The 21,138-nt window shown below is 40.8% G+C and overlaps 1 protein-coding gene across 1 annotated transcript; it reads left to right on the top strand.

Moving 5' to 3' along the window:
• Positions 1 to 1,576: 1,576 nt before the first annotated feature.
• Positions 1,577 to 14,110, top strand: LOC104512251 (SH2 domain-containing adapter protein B-like; the record flags this gene model as incomplete). The annotated part of the gene is made up of 3 exons (XM_010155169.1): positions 1,577 to 1,770; positions 6,018 to 6,137; positions 13,927 to 14,110. Coding segments are annotated over 3 exons (498 nt in total), but the record flags the coding sequence as incomplete, so codon positions are not given.
• Positions 14,111 to 21,138: the final 7,028 nt, after the last annotated feature.

Genomic DNA, 21,138 nt, shown 5'->3' with positions numbered 1-21,138 from the left:
CCCAGGTGCAGGACCTTGCACATGGACTTGTTGAGGAGTCCAGGGATATGTCCCAGCTTTTCAGACAGAGAAAACATTTAAGGATCTGAAATTAGCTTTGCATTGCTTTTGGAAAACAGATCCTGCTTCTAACCATCATGTTGTAAAGATATTGCTGTTTACAATCAACCCCAGGTTTCGTGTTTGTTTTGTGAACTAAATTTTGGGTTTGGGTTTTTTTTTTCTGTGTGTCTGAAAGGTGATGCTTGGCTAGAAACTGACTTCAAAACATGATTCAATACATTTGCCTTGGGTTTTGAATAGTTTGTGCCAACTTTTGGTATGGGGGGAAGGGTGGAAATTTGGAAGTGTCCCAAGGCCCATGAGGAACTCATCTTTTTAAATAACAACAACAAGAACTGCTCTAAAACATTTTCCATGTCCAACACAACTCTATTCTGTATTCATTATCTTTTTGAACATTACAGCTGTCTTCTTGTTCTATAGCATTGTTTTAAAACACTAAGTATCACCAGCCACATGCCTAACTGGCTGTGTGTTACAATGTTGAGTTCTAAATGCATGAGATCTGTTGGGGTGGGGGTCTCTTTAATTGTCCTTGTAGCATTTCCTCTGATATTGTTGAAACTCACAGGGGAGCTGACTGTGCTGTGTGTGTTTGCACATTGTGATGTTTGCCTCCTGATTCAGCAAGATTTTTTCTGCCTGGTCCCCACTAGATGACCTTAAAACAATAACCCATCTGTAGCTGGGAGCGTGACTTTTTGATGAAGCAGCCAACCACAGAAGACAGTGAGAGTCAGAAAGATGGTGTGGGTAGCTCCTTTCACTGTTTCTATCAGTGTTCTGTCCTTTTATTTTTTGAAATTATAGATATGTAGAATCTGTAAGTGTCCTAAGTGTGGAATGAGGATGCTGACATCGTTAGTATGTGCTTTGTTGCAGATGTTGCAGCGCGCTAAGAAATTACAGCTTTGCAAAAGTCATTTTGCTTTTCTTAGTATATAGTTTGTGAGAGAAATTTAACGAAGCCATTTTCCCTTTTCATCACTTTGTACCCTATTGTTTCAAGGCAAAAGCTTTGTGCCAGCATTGTATAAGTGGATACAACTTTAACTCATTGCTGCTTGCCAGTATTTCTGATGTGCATAGATGGGTGTCAGCTGTCTGGATTTGCACCCAGATCACTGTTAGGATGATTTGACGGAAACTAAGTCAGGCTGGATTCTTGGTGTCCTCACTTGTTTATTATTGTAATTATGGGAGGTGACTGAAAGCTTATCTTTGTTATTGTTACTTGTTTAACAGTATCATCACTGGGGGAAGAAAGTATCAAATTTTAAGACCAGCACTAGTTATTGTAACAAGGTTTGGAAGAAAGTGGATTTTGTTACTGGAAAAGCAAGAGGTTTAGGACTGTATTTTGCATATTAGAATCACCTTTTCATGATACATGAAACTTTGTAGATAAACCAGTACCTCTTAATGCTAGTGAGTACGTTTATTCTCCCTAGGAAGAGTGAAACCCTGCTAAGCGCTACAACTATTTTGGTCCCTGTTACACTTGCCTGGAGAGGTAATTATTGTGTATCTTGCAGCCCAGTTTAATGGAAGTGAGAAACGGCAAGCATCTCCTTCTTTCTCAAATGACCAGCACAGGCAGTTAAGAGCACCTGGAGGAGGCTTTAAAACCATCAGACATGGCAGTCCAGAATTTTATGGGATCCTGGGAGAGAGAATAGATCCAACTATTCAACTGGAAAAGCAGATGTAAGTAAGCTCAGTAATTGCTCTCTAGCTTTTTGCCTCCCCTCTTACAGGAGTAGCAAATGACTCAGGTACTGCTGTCCAGCTTCCACTCCTCAGTATCCCCTTTATTTGTGCTGACAAGAAACCTATCCTTATTAATCCTGCAGAGGTTAACTAACTTTCGTGAGAGAAAAAGTAGAGTAAAACAGGAAACTCATCGTAGGAAAAGTGAAATTTATCTGCCAAGTACGTGCAGTTATTCCACTTGCAACTATGCTGATTACACTGCATTAGGGAAAATAGGCGTTTATCACATATATATAAATTGTGCTTTAAAGCTGCACAGATTTCATGTTTGTGGAGGCATAGCATGTTTCTGGTACCCCAAATGTGCTTCACATCTGCCTGTAATACTGCTCCGAGGCAGACTGATAAGACCACTTACAAAGTTTTCAAAACAGAGACTGTTATTTATTTCTACTCCTGGTGGTGTAAAACTTGAAGGTGGTATTTAGAGGCAGTTTTGTCAGTTCCAAACTGAAGTTCTGGAGGAATTCCCTGGAGTGAATGTCTAGTATCCCTAAGGGTGGCCTCTGTCCTGCTTCGTTGTTCTTTGAACCATTTGGACAGACTGGCTTGTGTGATGTAACGACCCACTGTCCTGTATCATACCAAAGGTGCAGCTTCATAGAAAGGCCAGAATCCTCTGTTACACACAAAAAATAAAAATCTTCTTGTAGAGCAATTTACACATGTAACATTGAGATTTGTTAGCACTAAGAAGCAAATGAATTCACACAGAAAAGTAAGAAAGCTGTGTCTTGAATCCCTTAAGGCAGACGTACTGCAGACACTGCCATTATAAGTTAGACGTAGAATTTTTTTTTTTTTTTTGTCACAGGAGAGGAAGGGCATAATTTAGCATGAATGTGAGTGTTGTTTTTGTGAGAATACTTTGTTCCTGAATGGCACCAGTATTGGAAGGGTTAGCAAGCCTTTTGGACTTCAGACCCTCAGTGAGAGAGAGTCCCTCTGTCAGTTGTGTCTGAGAGACTATAGTTCCATAAATTCCATTTTCTTTGACATTCTATTTTTACATACAGTATTTGGAAATTTAAGCTTGAAACAGAGAATAGTATCATCCACCTGGTGTCACATGCCATTTAATCAAACTCAGCCTTTGAACTTTCTGCTCTTTGACAGATTGTAGACTTAACTCCAAGAGAAGGCATAGCAACCACTGGTTGTGAAATCACTCACTGGTACCATTAGGTAAATGACTAAAAGGCTATGAATTTGACTGTAAGATTTGGTCCTCAGATTTGAGTAGTTCCAGCCCACCATACCCCCATAAGTGTATTTTAAATACTGCAGGAAGTTGAGCATTTGTTAATTAACTTTTGACTCATAAAAATATTGTGGTGTAGTTCTCTCTTTTAGTATAACTGCAGTTGATAATAACAGCTGAAAACTGCAGGGCTAGTTTTGTTTCTTTTAATTATTCAAGTGTTAATCACATGAGATTCTTTCTGATTCTTCATTATTCAGGATCAAACCTGATTATTCAGGAAATGAATGCATAGTTAACAATGTGTCAGAAAATTGAAGAATTCAGATTTATTGTACCTTAGGTTATTCATGAACATTCGAACTTCTAAAGTTTTAGTAGTGTGGGACCTCTCTACAGCCCATGCCAAGCCATTCATTCCATCTTTCTGTACTAAAATGGAGTGTTTTTGTAGAAAGAAGTACAAGATCTAGAGGAAGGGAAGCATGGAAGTTAACAAGTGGATAGGTGGGTTAGGGAGTTTCCCAAACAGAAAGCTATGATTGTGATTAAGGAATCTATAACTGTGAACGGAATGAATTTGTACCATTTCCTCAATAACGGTGAAAAGACAAAAACGTGTTCTGCTGTTTCCAATGTCTTATTGGAAGTGAATCCCTCCCAGCTTTCATACAAAATCTCGTGACTTCCTGTTTTGCTCTGGCCAATTCAGAAACAGGATAGTGTTGTGCACTAATTGATGCAGCTGTCCTGTCTTCAGTGGAGCTGTGGCTACTTAGTGGCTGAAACCATTCAGAAAGTAAGGGATATCAGGAAGAATGTTTTATAAACCACAATCAGGATCAATCCTGGAAGGAGATCCTCATAAAGGTCAAAGTGTGTGATTATATTTGAATTTTGCTTTCAAGTTTGCGTGCTGTGCCTATGTTTTCCAGGATATCATAGAAGACGTGCATGTCTTCAGGTTTTTATGTCCCATGCCTTTGCATTGGTATCTTTCAGGGATTGTCATTTCACTATTTTGGAATCACATCATTAACATTTGAATCTTTGACCTTCCTGCAAAATACCTGTATATTGACATCTAAAAAATAAACAGAGGTGGGGCAAACAGACCCAATACAGTTGAAACAGCAAATCATTCAGGAACTTTAAGCAGATTGTAGGACTATGCTTATCTCAATAGCTAGCTGGGACAGGAGCAATCTGAGTGTTCCATTTACATGGGCATATAATTCACAAGCAATTACACTTCTGCATACTGCTGTTTACACTCAGTTATATCCAAAACAGCTTCCAGGCATAATTTCTGAATCAGATGTTCTCCCATCAGCAGCTGTCTTCATACTTCGCTATTTTACTTCTAACTGCTTTAAAAGCAAGTTTTGCTTCCTCGAACCAGCCCTGCATTCTATTTCCATGAACCTCTCTGTCATCTGAGGAGCACCAGATCTGAAGAATATGTGGAATACTCTACTCTGAATATCACAGTCCAGTGTATCTCCCTGGTTTTGGCTAGGTCACATTTTATTTTGGTTTTATTTGGCCAGAAGAAATATTTAGAGCTAATAGGAATAATTTTTAGACTGTCAAATCCATTTTCTGACTTTACACTCAGAAGACAACCTAGTCTTTGAATTGCTTGCCGTCCTTCAGCAATAAATATCTAATGTGGGATAGGGAGAACACTACCTGGAAACATTCACATCTGTGCCTCAATTTTATTTGTGAAGTGATGGAGTTGTCTTGAATATATAATAGTATAGCACTCTTTTAGCTTACTCTAATGCAGACTTTGGTTGTAACCAGGCACAAACTGAATTTTGTATTTGAGCACCAACTTTTGTTTAGTACATTCTTCAGATTTGACAATGGAGTTGACATCAGCACAAAGTGGTTAAGAGCATGACTTCTGTCAAAGGGGTCTGTCTGGTCTTTAATCACTTACCTTTCAGTTGCAACATCTCCCTTAGAGTAAGTCCAGGAAAGAAATAAAATTAGAATAAATGGAAGGAAACTTTTTTGCATAAGGCCTGTGACAGTTCCTGGTAATAACAGAAAGAGAGCACTTCTCGTGTATGCATTATGCTGCTTATGCAGGCATGATAGTCTCACATTGTGCTTCAAAGTGCATCTGGCAGTTGCAGGAAGGAAGAGATCATCCTCAAAGATTCAGTTGACCTAGTGCAGGGCTAGACACATTACATCACTTGGGAAACTTGGGAGAAGGGGAGAAGGGTCAAAGCATTTATTACTGAACTGTGAGATTTTTAATTGCTCATACAGAGCAGCATGAGGAAGTTCTTCTTCTTTTTCTTTTTCTTTTTTTTTTCCAGTGATCAGTCTAGTGAAGGACCCAGCGCTACTCTCCCCATTTCCTTTCTTCCCTGAATTGATCACACCCACTCTAGAGGTCCATCAAGGATTTACTTAAAGTACTCTGAGTTGTTACAGCTGTGTTTAGAACAGATGCCTTTGTTTTATTTTTTTCACATTTTATCACTTTACTTCTGTCTGAGAGATTTATTTTAGCAATTTTTTTCCATTATTAACATGCATGTTCTTCAGATGTGATTTTCTTTTTGTTTACTTTTGATGTTTTCTTTTTCTCTTTTGTATATTAGTTGAAATAATGATACATCACGGGGAGGAAATAAAGTGGGTATTGTGGGTATACTGCTTGCAAGATAGAGATTATAATGTGTTGCTCTGAGTGTGATTTACTTGCATAAATATGTACGCCAATCCTCTTGCATGCTTTCCTGATATAAGATTCTTCTTCAGCTGACAGGAACTACAGGCCTAGTGAAGTTGTAAAGTTAACTTTAGATAATGCAAGCAATGTGCCTTTTATCCGTAATATGTTGGATCTTAAAGATATCCATGTGATATTAACCATTATTCCTACCTTAAAGAAACAAAGTAGTAAAAGGAATATGAGTTGGAATATGTGTGTGTATTAATCTCTGCTTTTTCCTAGATGGTATCATGGAGCAATCAGTCGGACAGATGCAGAGAACCTGTTACGTTTATGTAAAGAGTGTAGCTACCTTGTAAGAAATAGTCAAACAAGCAAGCATGACTATTCTCTTTCACTGAAGTAAGTACTTGTAAGTAAAACATAATAAATGTAAATATAAGACATAATATCCATAATCTGGTGCAAGAAGAGAAAATGATCCAGTCTGTTGCTACACTAGTTCAGCTCGCACAAACACCCAGAGTCTGAGACTGTCAATCTGCATGATGTATAGTAACAATCACTGAATTAGGACCTTACAGCCTGGGGATGTTAAGAGATTTTCAGTCTTCATTTGGTGTCCATTTAACTAAATAAACTTGGATTTTTTTTTTCTGGTTCTGACTTGAAATGCTCCTGCTGCTTCTGCTTCAGGCAGAATAAGCAACTGTATTGTTTAGGAATTTTACTCCTTTTGCTTCCTATATGGAAGGAAGGCTTCATGTGATTTACTGTGGTAGAGGCATACAGTATCGCTACAGTTCTTGAAAGTAAAAAATGCAGTTTCAAGGATGAAAGATCTACAGATTTAAGAAATGAGCATTGTTCCATTCTCAGTGCTGCTCTGAACTTGCCACACCCACATTCGGCTGATGAGGGTACATTACAGATGTTGACGTCAACATACCGTAGAACAGAATCACTGAATTGTTTGGGTTGGAATAGTCCTTCAAAGTTCATCTAGATTTACCCTTCAGCCGTGGGCAGGGACACTTGCATTTCCAGCAGAGGGAAAGGTTCCAGGTTTTCTGTGCGGGAGAACAGGAAGCCCCTTGACCTTGGTATGGGCTGTACAAGTGCAAAGAGAATTGTTTCTTTTCTTTCTGTCTTACAGAATGGGGTCTGATGTGGCATCTGCCCTTCCAAGTAGATCTGGGACACAGACCTACTTGCCTTTTGTACTAGCATTACCCCTGCCAGTTTGGCTTTTACATGATTTCTTCATAGGTCTGTTTTGGAGACACATTTTACTGCTGAGATGGTGATGATACTTGATGGTAACAAGGTAACACTTTCTTAGACAGCACCAAACCTAATCCTTTTTACATTTGTATGTTCATTAAAAATACAGGGCGTATCTACTCTACCCTGGTTTAGTCTGATGGTCTAAACAGTAAATTTCAGATTGTTTTTTTAATACCACTTTGGGTTGAGTAGAAGTGCATCCGTTAACCTAGTTTTAAAATTCTGTTCTTAGGCTTAAGAAAAATATTTTGTAGGACTATTTTTTAAATCATGATTTCTTTGCTATTATTGTTGGGATCTCTCTGTAATACAGGGGTCTGTCTTGGACTGGAACACACCTGCTGTTCAGCTCCTGTTGTCCTTTTGTCATTTGATCCGTGTATTCTCTGATGTAGTAGTCCTCTAGATATTTTCAAACACTGAAGAGTTAATGACACATGCTTCAGATATATGGAGGTAGATATATGTAGGTTTAAATTTTCCCTTAAATTCTTGTAAGTCTTGGAATACAACTTTTGTTTTTAAGTATTTAGCTCAATTCTTCCATCAGCACAGTGGTTTCTGTTATTCGACCAGAGCACAACTTCGAGAGAAAATAGTGACTATTAAATTTATATTTTGCTTTTTTGGACACTGGGATTCAGGTCCTTAATATCCTTTTGCATGTTGTATTCCAAAGTTTTCTAAACCAGATTTCCTGGTAGTATGTATTTTAAGTCTCCCCATAACTTGCTCTGTGGGTAAATGACTGACCTCCTCCAGTCTGTGTTTTCTGGAGCACAAGATTCTTTCACTACTTCTCAGCTCTCTGCCATACATTTGTCAAAACTAGTGCTGACTCTGGCCTCTTGATTCAGCCTATTTATTCTCTATCCCACTCCCTGTGATGATGATTGCTCTCCTATGGCACTCTGTTGGGTTGGGTTTGTGTGGTGGGTGTTCTGGTAGTGGGGGAAGGTCCACAGGGATGACTCCTGTGAGAAGCTTCTAGAAGCTCCCCCCTGGTTTCAAATTGGTCTCACTTCTGACCATGGCCAAGCCAAATCTGTGCCTCTGCGAATTAACATATTTAAGAGGGGATAACACAAAAGAGGCGAATTAACATATTTAAGAGTGGATAACACAAAAGTGAAGCAGCACCGGAAACAGAGGAGAGAGAATCAGCATGGAGAGAGGAGTGGGATGTGAGGGAGACATTAAGGCAGACATCAAAAGTCAGTGAAGGGAGGAGGTGCACCACAGCAGAGGTTCTCCTGCAGCCCATGGTGAGATGACAGGCTGTCCACTGCAACTGTGGAGGGTCCTGGTGGCGTATAGACAACAACTTGTACCTTGAGAGGGACCCAGCACCAGAGAAAGTAGCTGTGGTAAGCCCATGCTGTGGCAGGCTGCTCCTGGAGGACTGCACCCTGTTTTATTTCACGGGTGTATTTATGTTTTGTGAAATGAAAAGCACTGGCTGCTGAACATCTGGTGTCACTCTATAAAGGCACATAGTACTTATGGTGGATACTTGTTAATAAAGCTATAGCATGAAATTAAGTCTGACCAGCCATGGGTAATTTCACAGAATCGGCAACGGTTTAGGTTGGAAGGGACCTTAAGGATCATCTAGTTCCAACCCCCCTGCCATGGGCAGGGACACCTTCCACTAGACCAGCTTGCTCAAAGCCTCATCCAGTCTGGCAATTTATTCTTGTCATAAACTTGCAACCTTCTCAGTTGTTTCATTAACCTAGAATAACTGCACTAGGATATGGTTCTTGAATCCTAGCTCTAGAGTTGGTGGATACTACAGTGGAAAAAATTAACAGCTCTTCTCTGTGAGTAATTCCTGAGTGTCCACGCTGGTTGGACTCTGTTTCCTGCTTCTGCTGAAATTTGCCCTAGGTTCTTGTCATACATCCTGCTCTGACACAGTCTTTACAGTGTCCCTATTTAGCACACACTGTGTGGCCTGTGTTTCCGTGGAATGACATCTCTGGGAGCACTCTGTGACACTAATGTTAGAGACAGCAGGCACATGCTGATATGCAATTACTGGCTTTGAATCTGACTGTAGTTTTAACTGTCATGATTTCAACAAATTTCTTGATACAAAAATTGAAGGTGACAAGACATAGTAGGGAATCAAGGCAGTAGCCTCAAGCCCCACGTATCATGATTCTGTTCTAGTCATTGTGTCCTGTGGGAGTGGCTCCCAAGTGTTTGATACTTGTTTCTTAGAGGCCTTTTTGATTAGAGGCATACTGCCCCCATTTTCCAAAAACTGCTCGATTGTCCATGCTTCTGGTAAAATTACAGTAACTTCTATTTGGTTTTTTTTATTGTATAAACTGCTTGCTGGATAACATGTTACTCTCCACACCTTACTACTTACTTCTCTCCTCTTGTCAGTGCGTTTTCCTTCCCTTGAAAATTAACGGGTGCCCTGATTGCCAGCCCTGTGGTGATATGTTCTGCAGGAAAGACTAGGACCTTTATTGCTAGTTATATTTATAGCTCTCTCTCCTGTAATGGATCAGTGAATCTCTATTTGGCTTGCTGCTAGGTCCACAGTAATAATAGGTATTTGTCACAGCCAGTAAGTCTCCTTGTGCCCCATGGCTACCCTGTAAGTGTATTCCAGCAAGAGTTGCATGTTCAGGCACTTTCCTTATGCCTCCATCTCATAATTTAATCCCATCTCTTCAGTGCGTTGATTCAAAAAACGTATAGCATGGCAACAGAAGCAGGCTGTTGACTGAGCTCTGACCTTGTGAATTGAAATGCCAGAATGATCTCAGGAGTGCCTCAATGCTGCTTATTATCCCATGGGACCCTAAAGGTCTCTATATCAGGTGCTATGCAGCCTGACCTGCTCCAAGTTATAGTAGGCCCAAGTGTTTCTGTCCTCAGGCTCTCCACAGTACTTTGCCAGAGACCACTGTGTGCCACACAGCAGATATTAAGTAGTCTGGAGAAGCAAAAGAGGACCAGCGGCATTTACTCTTTGACAGAAATGAAGGGCTACTATCCCTAGCTATTTCCAATTCCCCCTCTATTAGAAACCTGTCTTTCCCTTGCACCTGCATGCTTGGTTCTTTCTGTCAGTTCCAGGAGATGTGCTGGTACAATGGAAACTAGAGACAATGTGTTTCCCATGGGCTGTTGCACAGTGCTGTGAAAGGCCTGTGGAGCAAGGTTGTTCTGAAAACCTTTGCCTGGGACAAATTCATTAGGGTTCTGTTTGATTTCCATTAAAGCATGTAGCTCCTATTGGCTTGTTGGAACCAAAGGGAGGAGACTAGGGTTTTGGACCACTGCTGCTGTTGTATGTCCTTGTGCTGATGTGCCTGTTCTTGTAGTAAGTTACCTGTGATTCACAAGAACACATCCTTGACTGCATTCCTTGCCAGAAGCAAGAGAGGAGGAGAACAAAGGCTTCCTAAGAACATCTGAAATAAAAATATTTACTGGATTTCAACCATAACAACTTTCAGCTTACCCACCTCTGTCAAATCGCCATGCAACTTTCTGCCTGAGTTGTTCCTAAGAACATTCCTCCTACTCATTAGGTAGGAGAATTGCCCAGGTAGAGCACCAAGTCCTCTATCAGCTGCCTGGTCTCATGGCAGACTGAGACCTTAAGGCCTGTACATATGTTGGTCGTGTGAAAACCAGCTCCCTCAGAATAGAATGTTGTTGAACATGTAAAAGCAGGTGGAGTTGTCTTGACCTCCACATCAGAGGCTGGAAGACTGTCTAAAGTGTAGAAAGGAGGGGAGTACTACCCCACCGCTAGGCATAGTAAACCATGTAAAACCTGTTGATGTAAGGCAGATGTTCAGCCACCAAACTGAAGGGGTTCATGTTACAAGAGAATGAGCATTTATACTACATTTGCATCTCCCAGAGTCCAGCTTTGTTGGATATTTTCTTCAGGAACACTAGAGCCACTTCTGGGTGCCCCCTTAAGGCCTCTTTCCCAATTCAGCTATGTTGAAATGGAAATTCAGGCAGCAGCAATGGACACGGGTCTCTGCTGGGACTGTACTTTGAACACTGGAAAGCAGTGCTGTGAGGCTACTGTGATGAGCCATCCAGGGTTGCTCTGACAGTGTATTGAACTAGAGCCGTGAAGTGATTATTGACTTTGTTCATGGATATCTATTCAAGTGTGATGTCTTGCTGTTCCTTTTTTCAAATGTAATTAATTTGCGGAGAGATTGTTTCACTGTTTAGATACATTGATTAAAAATTATGACTGGCTGCAGAAACCTTAATGAAATACTTTCAAATGACTGTTGTCACCTTTCACTTGTTATTTAATGTGTTCTGAAAAACACTCAGGTGTCTGTAGCCAGCATCTTCCCATTAGGCCGAGCATTCTGGCTGTGTATTTTTTACTTTTTTACATGTGTTTGTTTAGCTGCTGCAAAAGTGGCAGGCCTGAGAAGCTGTGATTAATGACAACAACAGTGTTGCTTCTGCAGTGTTTTGTGCAGTACATGAGCTACGAGCTTCTCACAGCAATTTGTGAGCAGAGAACACACTAACATCACTGGTGGGAAAACAGATGCCAGCACCCTTTTTGGTGTTTTATCTGGGGGATGGGGGTCTGCTTTATCCCCCTGCCCCAACAATTAATGAAGCCTATTTCTACTGTATCCTTGAACTGATACTTTTGCATCTTTACCATTATAATATGTAGACAGTCAAAACAGGAGAGCTCCAGAAGCCAGGTGTGGTACTAATATGTTGCATGAGCAGGAGGATGAGGTCAGAGAAGTGATGACCTCCCTGGGATCAGGCAGTGGATCAGCAACAGGAACAGAAGCAAGATGTTTTTATGGATGGTCTGTGATCTATGAAATGTGAAAAGGTAGTTAATCTCTAGCTGAAGGAAAATGAGATAGTTGACATATATTGCAGCCTGTGATAGGGATAGGTAAGGGGCAGGGAGAATATAGAATCATAGAATCTTTTAGGTTGGAAAGGATTTCAAAGATTATCAAGTCCAACCATTAACTGCCAAGTCCACCGCTAAACCATGTCCCTAAGTGCCACGTCTACACATCTTTTAAATACCTCCAGCTATGGTGACTCTACCACTTCTCTGGCAGCCTGTTCCAGTGCTTGGTAACCCTTTCAGTAAAGAATTTTTTCCTAATACCGAATCTAAAGCCACACTGGTCCAATTTGAGGCTGTTTCCTCTCATCCTCTCACTTGTTGCTTGGGAAAAGAGACTGAAATCCACCTTGTTACAACATCCTTTCAGGTACCTGTAGAGAGCAATATTGTCTCCCCTCAGTCTTCTTTTTTCCAGTCTAAACAACCCCAGTTCTGTCAGCCGTTCTTCGTAAGACTTGTGCTCTAGACCCTTCACCAGCTTTGTTGCGCTTCTCTGGACACGCTCCAGCACCTCAATGTTTTTCTTGTAGTGAGGGGCCCAGAACTGAACACAGGATTCAAGGTGTCATCTCACCGCTGCTGGAGTTCAAAGCACTTCCCTAGTCCTGCTGGCCACACTGTTTACTGTTTATATCTGTATACTCACGAGAGATGACATGAAATAAAGGGGCGCACATATTGAACTATTTGTGAGGGAGAGATAACACCTATGAAAAATACTGTGGAAAAGTTGAATTTACACAAACCTGCACAGGCACATGAATGAATTTACAGTTCCCTGCTATTCTGTGTGAAGCACTTGATTGTAAATTGTCCTTTAATCCATGTTGAAAGCAAACTCTGCAGTGAATGTGTATGATTTTATGCTTATATATATGTGGGTTGACTGGAAAAAGGCAGTGAAGTCCAGTGTTAAGTTCTGGCACTGTGCTACTAGTGCTGTCATTGCAAAATGTGAAGAAATTGTTGGCACATTCTGGGACAAATACTAAAATGGTCACAAACATCATATACTGTAAGCTCAATGACAATGTATTACCCAAACCTAAGTACATACATAGGTCCTTATTAGGGAAGCAACAGCTGTTTATCATGAATACATGGCTTGTAGCAGTTTGTTTACATTATATGTATTTGCTTTCTGTTTTAAAAACTGCATGTGTTCTTGCCCTTTCTGCATGAAAGTGCACTTGGCAGATTGTTCTCCAGTTCTTGCTATACTCCTGAATTTAACATTCACTTGCAACTCCATTAATTTATCTGCACACTTTTAAGGCATTTTGTAGCAAGCAGATGCATAGTGAACTGAAGGAAGGGAGTCCTTCAGTCCAACTGTCCTCATAATAATATATTTAAAGAAATCACCCTTGTTTAAAGGAAATAATTCAGAGAGCACTTACAATTAGAGATTTTGTCTGCTAAGAAATTGCTATTTAAAGCAAGATTTAAGTGTGTAGAGCTGTAACTACAGTGCCTGCAGTGTTTTCTGCTCACCAGAAAGGGTCACTTCTTCAGAGAATTGTTGAACACACCTGAAAGATAAGAGCTTGATCTGAGTGAGGCTCGTGGCCTGCCTATGTGTCTATGAAGAGAGCCTCAGGCCTCTGATAGCCCAAAACCAATAATACTTTTTGGTTCAGAAGTAATGATTGGCTGTAGTGAAATGTAAATGTTCACAGGAAAACACTGGGGGAAAGGCGAGGAGGGGCACAGGGGGACAGGAAAGGGGTTGTCGTCTCACACACCTGTGGATCAATACCAGGTTAAGATAGCCTTGCACCTGGATCCAGACAACAGAGGTGGTGAAAAAAAAATACTAGCTTAGACTGCCTTTGTGTTGGACTGTCCATGGGGGTTTGCAGCTAGCAGTCACTGTCTGACCGTCTTGGCGTGTCACCCAGCAACTACTTGCATCTGTTCTCCAACATTCTCCAGCATCACAAAGAACAGCCTTTTGTGATTCTACTCCCCTCTATCCGAGCATGAACTAATGATTTGCTTTCCGTGCAGGAGCAGTCAAGGTTTTATGCACATGAAACTGGTGAAAACCAAAGAGAAATACATCCTGGGTCAGAACAGCCCTCCCTTCGACAGCGTTCCTGAAGTCATCCACTACTACACCACAAGAAAACTGCCTATCAGAGGAGCAGAGCACTTGTCACTGCTCTACCCTGTGGCTGTACGGACTCTCTGATAACCAAGTCTCACCCTTTCTTGTGGACTGGGGGTGAGAGGTAAGCTGGGTTACACAGAATTAATCACCAGAATCCAGAGCTTGAGTCTGTGATGGAGAGTGGCAGCCTTTGGTCCTAAGGACATGGGTGTTCTGCACAGTTGTTTATGGGACTGGGTGTATGGTACTCTTATGCTGCAGCATGACTCTAGAACTGTGCTTCTACGTAAGAGAAAGACATTCTATTTTAGTGCAAGAACAGATAACCTTCCCAGCGCTTCTCTGTGAATCAAAGTACTTCCCAATGAAAGTTCTTCCTCCGTGTTTTGGGAGGAACCAACAAATTCTTCTCCACGGTAAAACATCAGCAACTTTTAATCTCTTGCTACTCTGAGAAACTTCTCCATGTGAAAGAGTAACATGACCCTGAGGGACCCTAGGGTGTTCTTGATGGACCTGAGAAGGAACTTGCTTAGCATGCAAGTCCCTCTGGCTCTGGTCACTTAGCTTAGTGGGTTTTGGGTTTTTTAATGCAGTTTCTTGGGGTAGCCAAATGTTGGAATTCTTATTAGACACACAATCTTAAAATAATTTTGTGAGAGCAGATCATGGCCAATTATTTATGGATAGAGAAAATAATTTAAAAGTAGTTTGTTATGTATTTTTATCTTTTTTGGTACAATAATATCTTAAGGGTGACTGTTTTCATTTGCAAGTTTCATACATAGATACGGGCAGTTAATTATGTTTGGAGCAGTTACCATAATGTTTTAAGTAGTTGAGAATGAGTCATTTTAATATGTGGGTTAGTATTTATGCATGAGGGTGGTCAAAGGCTTTTATAAAGTTCTAGTAGGCAAAATCTTCACTTCCTCATTCGTCTGGATCAAGCAGATGTCGTACTGAGATAGCAAACTAGCAAGTGTGTTTCATTGTCTTTCCATAAGATGGCTTTTGCAGCTCTGTTAATGAGAAGTGCAGTATGTAGCAAGGCAGAATTTGTTTTTCTGGTGTACCAAGGCATTCTTAAAACATGGTACCTTGACACATACCTTTTGGCCAGTGTTCAATTTAAACCATGAGCAGAAGTTTCCTGCTGTATTTCAGTCACTGTCAGCCAGAGGCACTGCAGAAGCTGCTCTGTATCTTAGTCCTGCTAGTTAGGTGCCCATCCACTTGAGAGATATTTTCTACACGCTCTTTTGTGATTGTCGAATGCAATAAGTGGAAAAAAAATATAATGGTGCAGAAATTGAAACTGGGGAATCAATAGCCTGGTAGTTATCACTTTGTGACATCTTCCATCTATGCCTAGAATGTTGTGCATTAACCCATCAGCTGTTGTAGTAGCAAACTGGTTATATGCATTTTATGTATTTTACAGACTGCAACAGAACTGTGAAATTGTATGTTATTTAATTCAGTTTTCTTATCTGCTATTCCCTTTTAGGTATGCTTTGAAAGAAGTGAAAGTCTGAAAATTGTAATGGAATAGCCACTTACTGCCTGTGAAAGTAGTATTGTCTAATGTGTTAAGAACTTCAAGGACATCCCATATAATGTCATCAGTGATGAATGTTCTGCTTCCTTTTAAACCTGACTTGTTCTTTATATGACACCCAACACGGTCTGAATGGCAATCGATCACACATATTTGAGGAGCCCAGTGTCATTCTGTGCAGCGACAGTAGTGGGTTAGACTGTCCCTATCTCACCCAGAATTTGAAGCCTCATTGGAATAGGTTCTTACTGGTTTTCTGAGGGAAGGGCAACACAGTGAAGTACAAAGAGACAACATTTCCTCTCCAAGTGAAACCAAATATCCCCTTTTTCATGTACTCACCTACATGTAATTTATTTCCCTAAAGTCTTTGCAGAACTCTTAATTTTCCTCTTAACATCATACAGTTGGCAAAAGCATAGAGGTACTTTCAAGTTAGCATATTTTCTCATCAGACTGAAGAAGTTGATTAAGGTATCAGAGCTCGCAGAAATTGGGAATCACCCGGTGTGGGCTCTGGAAACTCCGTCATGCCTCTTGGGACAGAAATATGTCATATTTCTTCTTTTGCATGTTGAAGTGCATTTTTGAGAATCTGACACTGTTGATGGTTTATGGCTTGGTTTTATTATTCTGTAATAGGAAAGTAAGCCCTTGCTCTTTCTAACAGCAGTTACCAGTAAAAACCAACAGCATTGTTAACCAAGGCCTTACCAGGCTTCCGTAAGCACATTGTCTTTATCTCATGGAGATAGATGTCTGTTATACCAAATCCTTCTTGTCATAGGCCTGATCGAAAGTCAGCTGAAGCCAGCAGGTGCCACTTTATTGCTATCTGCAAATTTTGAGTTGGGATCCCTTGCTTCATACAGATAAGGTCAGTATGCATCACACAAATGTTTATACAGGTTATCACAGCTTCAGGGATCATACCAGGGTTATTTGTTCAGCAAGAGGAAATCATCTCTGAAAAAGCTGGTTGTCTGTGAGAAGGGTTTTTTATTACTTTTTAAAAAGACTTTTAGAAAGTACTCAGTAATTGCAGAATAAATAAAACCAGGATTTTGTTTGCACTATAATGTTGTCTTTGTTTATTTAAGTAATTATATTATATTTTTCCAGTGAAGGTATATTCTTCCCAGACTCTTTAATGTACAGTGAAAATGTGGTGTATTGTAGTATTTTGTATAGGTGGAAGATCTCGTAGTGATCATGCCTATATATCACATTAAAAATTTATTTAAAAGAAAATTTTAAACTTCTTCCTTTTCTTCCTCTAATTATCAATGTGTACTCAGATTTTCTTGAACAGCTAGTATTTGAAGCGACCTTTCAGAAAAATTTGTCTTTGTATGCCTTAACTGCGCAGTAAAAGTAATCATCAGGCTATAATCTGGTTTGGAGCCTGGAAAATCGTATAGCTCAGTTCCGCCCTGAGTAATTCTCTTGACAATGTGCACCTTTACAAGGGCTGTGCCAAAACAACACAGTTGCATATGTGAATGACATTGCTGTCCTCTCCAATTTAGAAACAAGGATGTGGTGCAGGACAGTATCAAATGGATAAACCCTTCCCATTTTTCTGGACTGAAGGAACAACCCTTCCATCAGCTATGCATTGCAGTAAAATCACAAGGAAGACATAATTTATTCTGAACAGCAAAGACAGCTCAGAGCCAGACACCCCCCTATACTGTGGATGAGTGGCCATGTGAGGAGCTATGCTACTGTGACCTGGCAGTGCTCTCTGATAGGTGTGGAGTCAGCTAGGCATCACTCCTATCCAGGCCCAAAAGAGAAGCAATAATATGGCATTCCCACTTTATTGCAGATGGTCGCAGACTCACCTTTGCCATCTCCTTTGACTGCCTCTTGCATTGCCATGTCCTCTCTGAAGCAGTGCTGCCTAAAGAGCAGGAAAGGATGGGGAGAATGACCATACTCTTTCTGTTGGAGAGTCATAGTATTGGCCTTTGTGACAGGGATCTAGCTGTTTGGGAGGTTTCTGAGAAGGAAGGCTGTGCTGCACCTGTGGGATTTTCCCCACAACCAGGTGCTACAGCACTACAGACTAACAGTGGAAGAGAGGGTCACCCATGTGCCAAATGGGACATGCCAGGTAGCCAAGAGCCTAACCACCATTTTCAGTGAAGTCTAGTAGGCTACAAAGATACTATGGCATTGTCAAAGGCCTTACTGAAGTGTGTAGCATCTATTGTTCTCCCACTGTCCGGTCAGTCAAACATCTCATCATAGAGTGGTTTCCAAGGAAGACTTCCTCCATAAGCTTCCTGGAAACTGAAATGAGACTAGCTGGCCCATAGTTCCCCAGACCACATTCCTTGCCTTCTTGCACATGTGAGGCTTACTTTTTCCAGTCATCAGGATCCTACCCTGAAGCTGTCTTCCCGCAACCCCTGATATAGCTTATTAACTCACACTGAAGAACGAGTCCATAAAATTCTGTGACAGGTTAGAAGTTTAAGTATCTTAATATATATGCCTGTGAAATTCTGAAAAACAGTATGCTAAAATTAATCTGGAATTTTAGACAGCAGTTTTATGACTGTAAATACTCCATATGCAACGTAAGCAAAGAAATACTCTAAGGGAATAAGCAATACACATAAGATTCAAACTTTTTGTTATAAAAATTACTATATTTCTGTGGAAGTCAGTTTAAAATGGCTGAAGACTGGACAATATCTACATCTTTGGTAAGAGTTAACGGTTCATCCGCTTATTCATTAGTTTAACTTAGATAAACCCAGAATCCGAAGAAAACAGAGTCAGCACTTTTCCTTCCTCAGGTGTTTAGGTGTGCATCCACTATACACAGTCTATTTCTCCGTTATTTGTTTGCATTGCTAAAAGTCCTGTTGCCAAAAGGTCCATTCTGCTGTTGCAATTTTTAATGCAGGAGGTGGCTCCATGGTAGACTTGGACAATCAGGCCTAGGGCTGGTGTGTGACCCTGTGCTCACTCATCCCTCATTTGGCTCAGCTGACCCTTCCTGAACAAGGCACTGGTACTGATCTGATGAAGGATTGAGCTGCCTCAGAAAGGCAATTCAACCAAAAATCTCATCACCCCTTTTCTGATGAGTTTTCAGCAGAGACTTGTCACAACTAGCCCTCCTTACTCCAGCAGAACAAGAGAGGAGTGGGAACATGTGACAAAGGAAGGCGAGAGTGGGCTCTGACATATACAGCTTTGAGTAAATTAATTTGCAGTGGAGCCTTTCCATAGAATATATGGGAGAAGCTCTTCTGCCTGTGCAGCATGGTATGAACTAAATTTTGAAGTATCTATAGTAACAGCTACACAGATAATTTAGGATTTCTCCAGGTCTGTTACCAGAACAGTAAAAAGTAAAGCAAAAATGTACAACAGTGGAAAAGATGTAGTTTGAAGCAAGCTTTTCTTTCTGTTCCCCTATTCTTCAAATATGTGGGCATTTTTTCGTGGTATTCAGTTGGCGCACAAACAATTCACTTAGCCCTGATTTTTGTTTGGGAATGTATGTTCTAAGATATATTTCTGTTTACTGATATGATGTGGTGGGTTGACTAGTTACCAGGTGCTCACCAAGCTGTTCTATCACTCCCACTCCTCAATTGGAGAGAGGGGGAGAATATGGTGAAAGGCTCAAGGGTCAAGATAAGGACAGTAATTACCATCATGGGCATAACAGACCCAACTCAAGGAAATTATTTTAACTTATTGCCATTGTAAATCAGGGTACGGTAATGAGAAATAAGAACAACTGTAAAATAGATTCCCACCACACCTCCCATTTTTCTGGACTGAAATTCACTCCCAGTTTTCTCTACCTCTTTCTCCCCAGCGGCGCAGTGCGACGGAATGAGGGTTGGGGTCAGTTCACCAGTCTTTGTACTCTGAAGGATTTCTGTTATGTGCATGACAAGTTCTTTCAGTTTTAAAAAATCACCTCGGTATAGACTAATTTATGAACAAGGCCAAGGCAATAAATAATACTTTTCTAAGTGACTGAAGTATATCAAGATACATATATATGATATTCTTGAGGAGCCACAACAGCCCACTGGATAATAGAACAGCTATGTAGTACTTAACCAGATCAACAGCAAGCTTTCTGTTAAAAGCCTTACATCCTATTTACATAAGATTAAACATTTATTTATGTGAACCTAAATTTACAGTTCACTTGCAGAATTAAATATTTTGCGCTAACTATGATGCTGTTTGGAAAAGCAAAAGCTTCCACAGAAGAAACCAGAAACACAGGTTTGAGGCTGAAATTCTTGTGTTTGCACAAGGAGGGAAAGAAGAACTTTATCCCATGTTGAGCCTCCCCAGAATATCTAATCCAAAGCAATTTATGGATTTTGGCTGTATTGAAGGATGTGTTCCCTGAGAACAAGACAATGAGGTTGTCTCTCTTATTTTAAATCCAAAAAACTTTCATTTTGCCATAGTGCTTCCCCCATGTTTTTCCTGGTAACACTTGAACAGTTAATCTAGCCATGAGAGAAAGGAAGAACTTCTGATGGAAAATCTCATTTTTAATTCCACACAATGCCGTATGTTCCATCCATGTTCAACAAAGCTTCTTTGTGCACTGACAGAAAAGCTTTCAGTACTGTTCCATGGAATTGCACAGGTTCCTAATCCTTACCCTTTTTTTGCAGTGAGAAAGGAGTAATTTGGCATAGTTGGCACGATCTGTGTTTATTACACTTGCTTGAATTGCAGGGAAGGGGGGCTGGGAGTGGGGGGGTGCACAATTAAATCAGGACCAGAGTCAGAAGAGTGGGGAGTAGCTGAAGGGAAGTGGCAAGGCAGTGTACTATAAGGCACCTGGGTTTGCTGCTTGTCACAGCAGTGTGATAGGTGATACAGATGTGCTGCTGTAGTACAAGTGGAAGAAAGTGGTGTGAAAGAGTATGAGACATGATAGGCCTGTGCACGTTCTCCATCTTGGTCACTGCAATCCCCTGCCATGCTGAGGGTAGCAGGGCTGAACTCAGCCATGAAAACGGATCTTGTATGAAAAATGTGCTGGTTTTAGTAAGGACAGAGTTCATTTTATTCAAAGTTGCAGGTATGAAGTTATGTTTTGGATTTGACCTGAGAAGAGTACACTCCCTGGGCAAGGAGTGCAGGAAGAGGGAAGGGAGATTTTTCCCACAGCACCATTCTAAGTCTCTAGGCCTAATATTCTTTGACATCACCACATTCAGAATCTCCTTGTACTGGGTGCACATCTTGCCCATGGGCCAGAGTTCAGCTGGGCCATTTGAGGCTCCAGGTTCAGCTGAGTAATGGAATGTTGATGCAAAACTCTATCTCCAGTACCACGGAAGCAGACATCACCCTCGACCACCAGCACAGATATGACTGGGAGGAGATCCCCAGTTCATGAGAGGAGAGTCTAGAGAGAGGAGCACTAGATCCTGCTGTTTTCCAGTAAACACCAGTGCCCTGCTGCTCACTACCCCAACTCTGCTCTAATTGCTAGCCACAACTCTTTCCTCAACAGCAAAAGAACCCGAGTGTCTTGGAT

Source organism: Eurypyga helias, unplaced genomic scaffold (assembly GCF_000690775.1).
Source record: "Eurypyga helias isolate BGI_N326 unplaced genomic scaffold, ASM69077v1 scaffold2197, whole genome shotgun sequence".
Classification (NCBI taxonomy): Eukaryota; Metazoa; Chordata; class Aves; order Eurypygiformes; family Eurypygidae; genus Eurypyga; species Eurypyga helias.
This window is presented reverse-complemented; position numbering and strand designations above follow the sequence as displayed.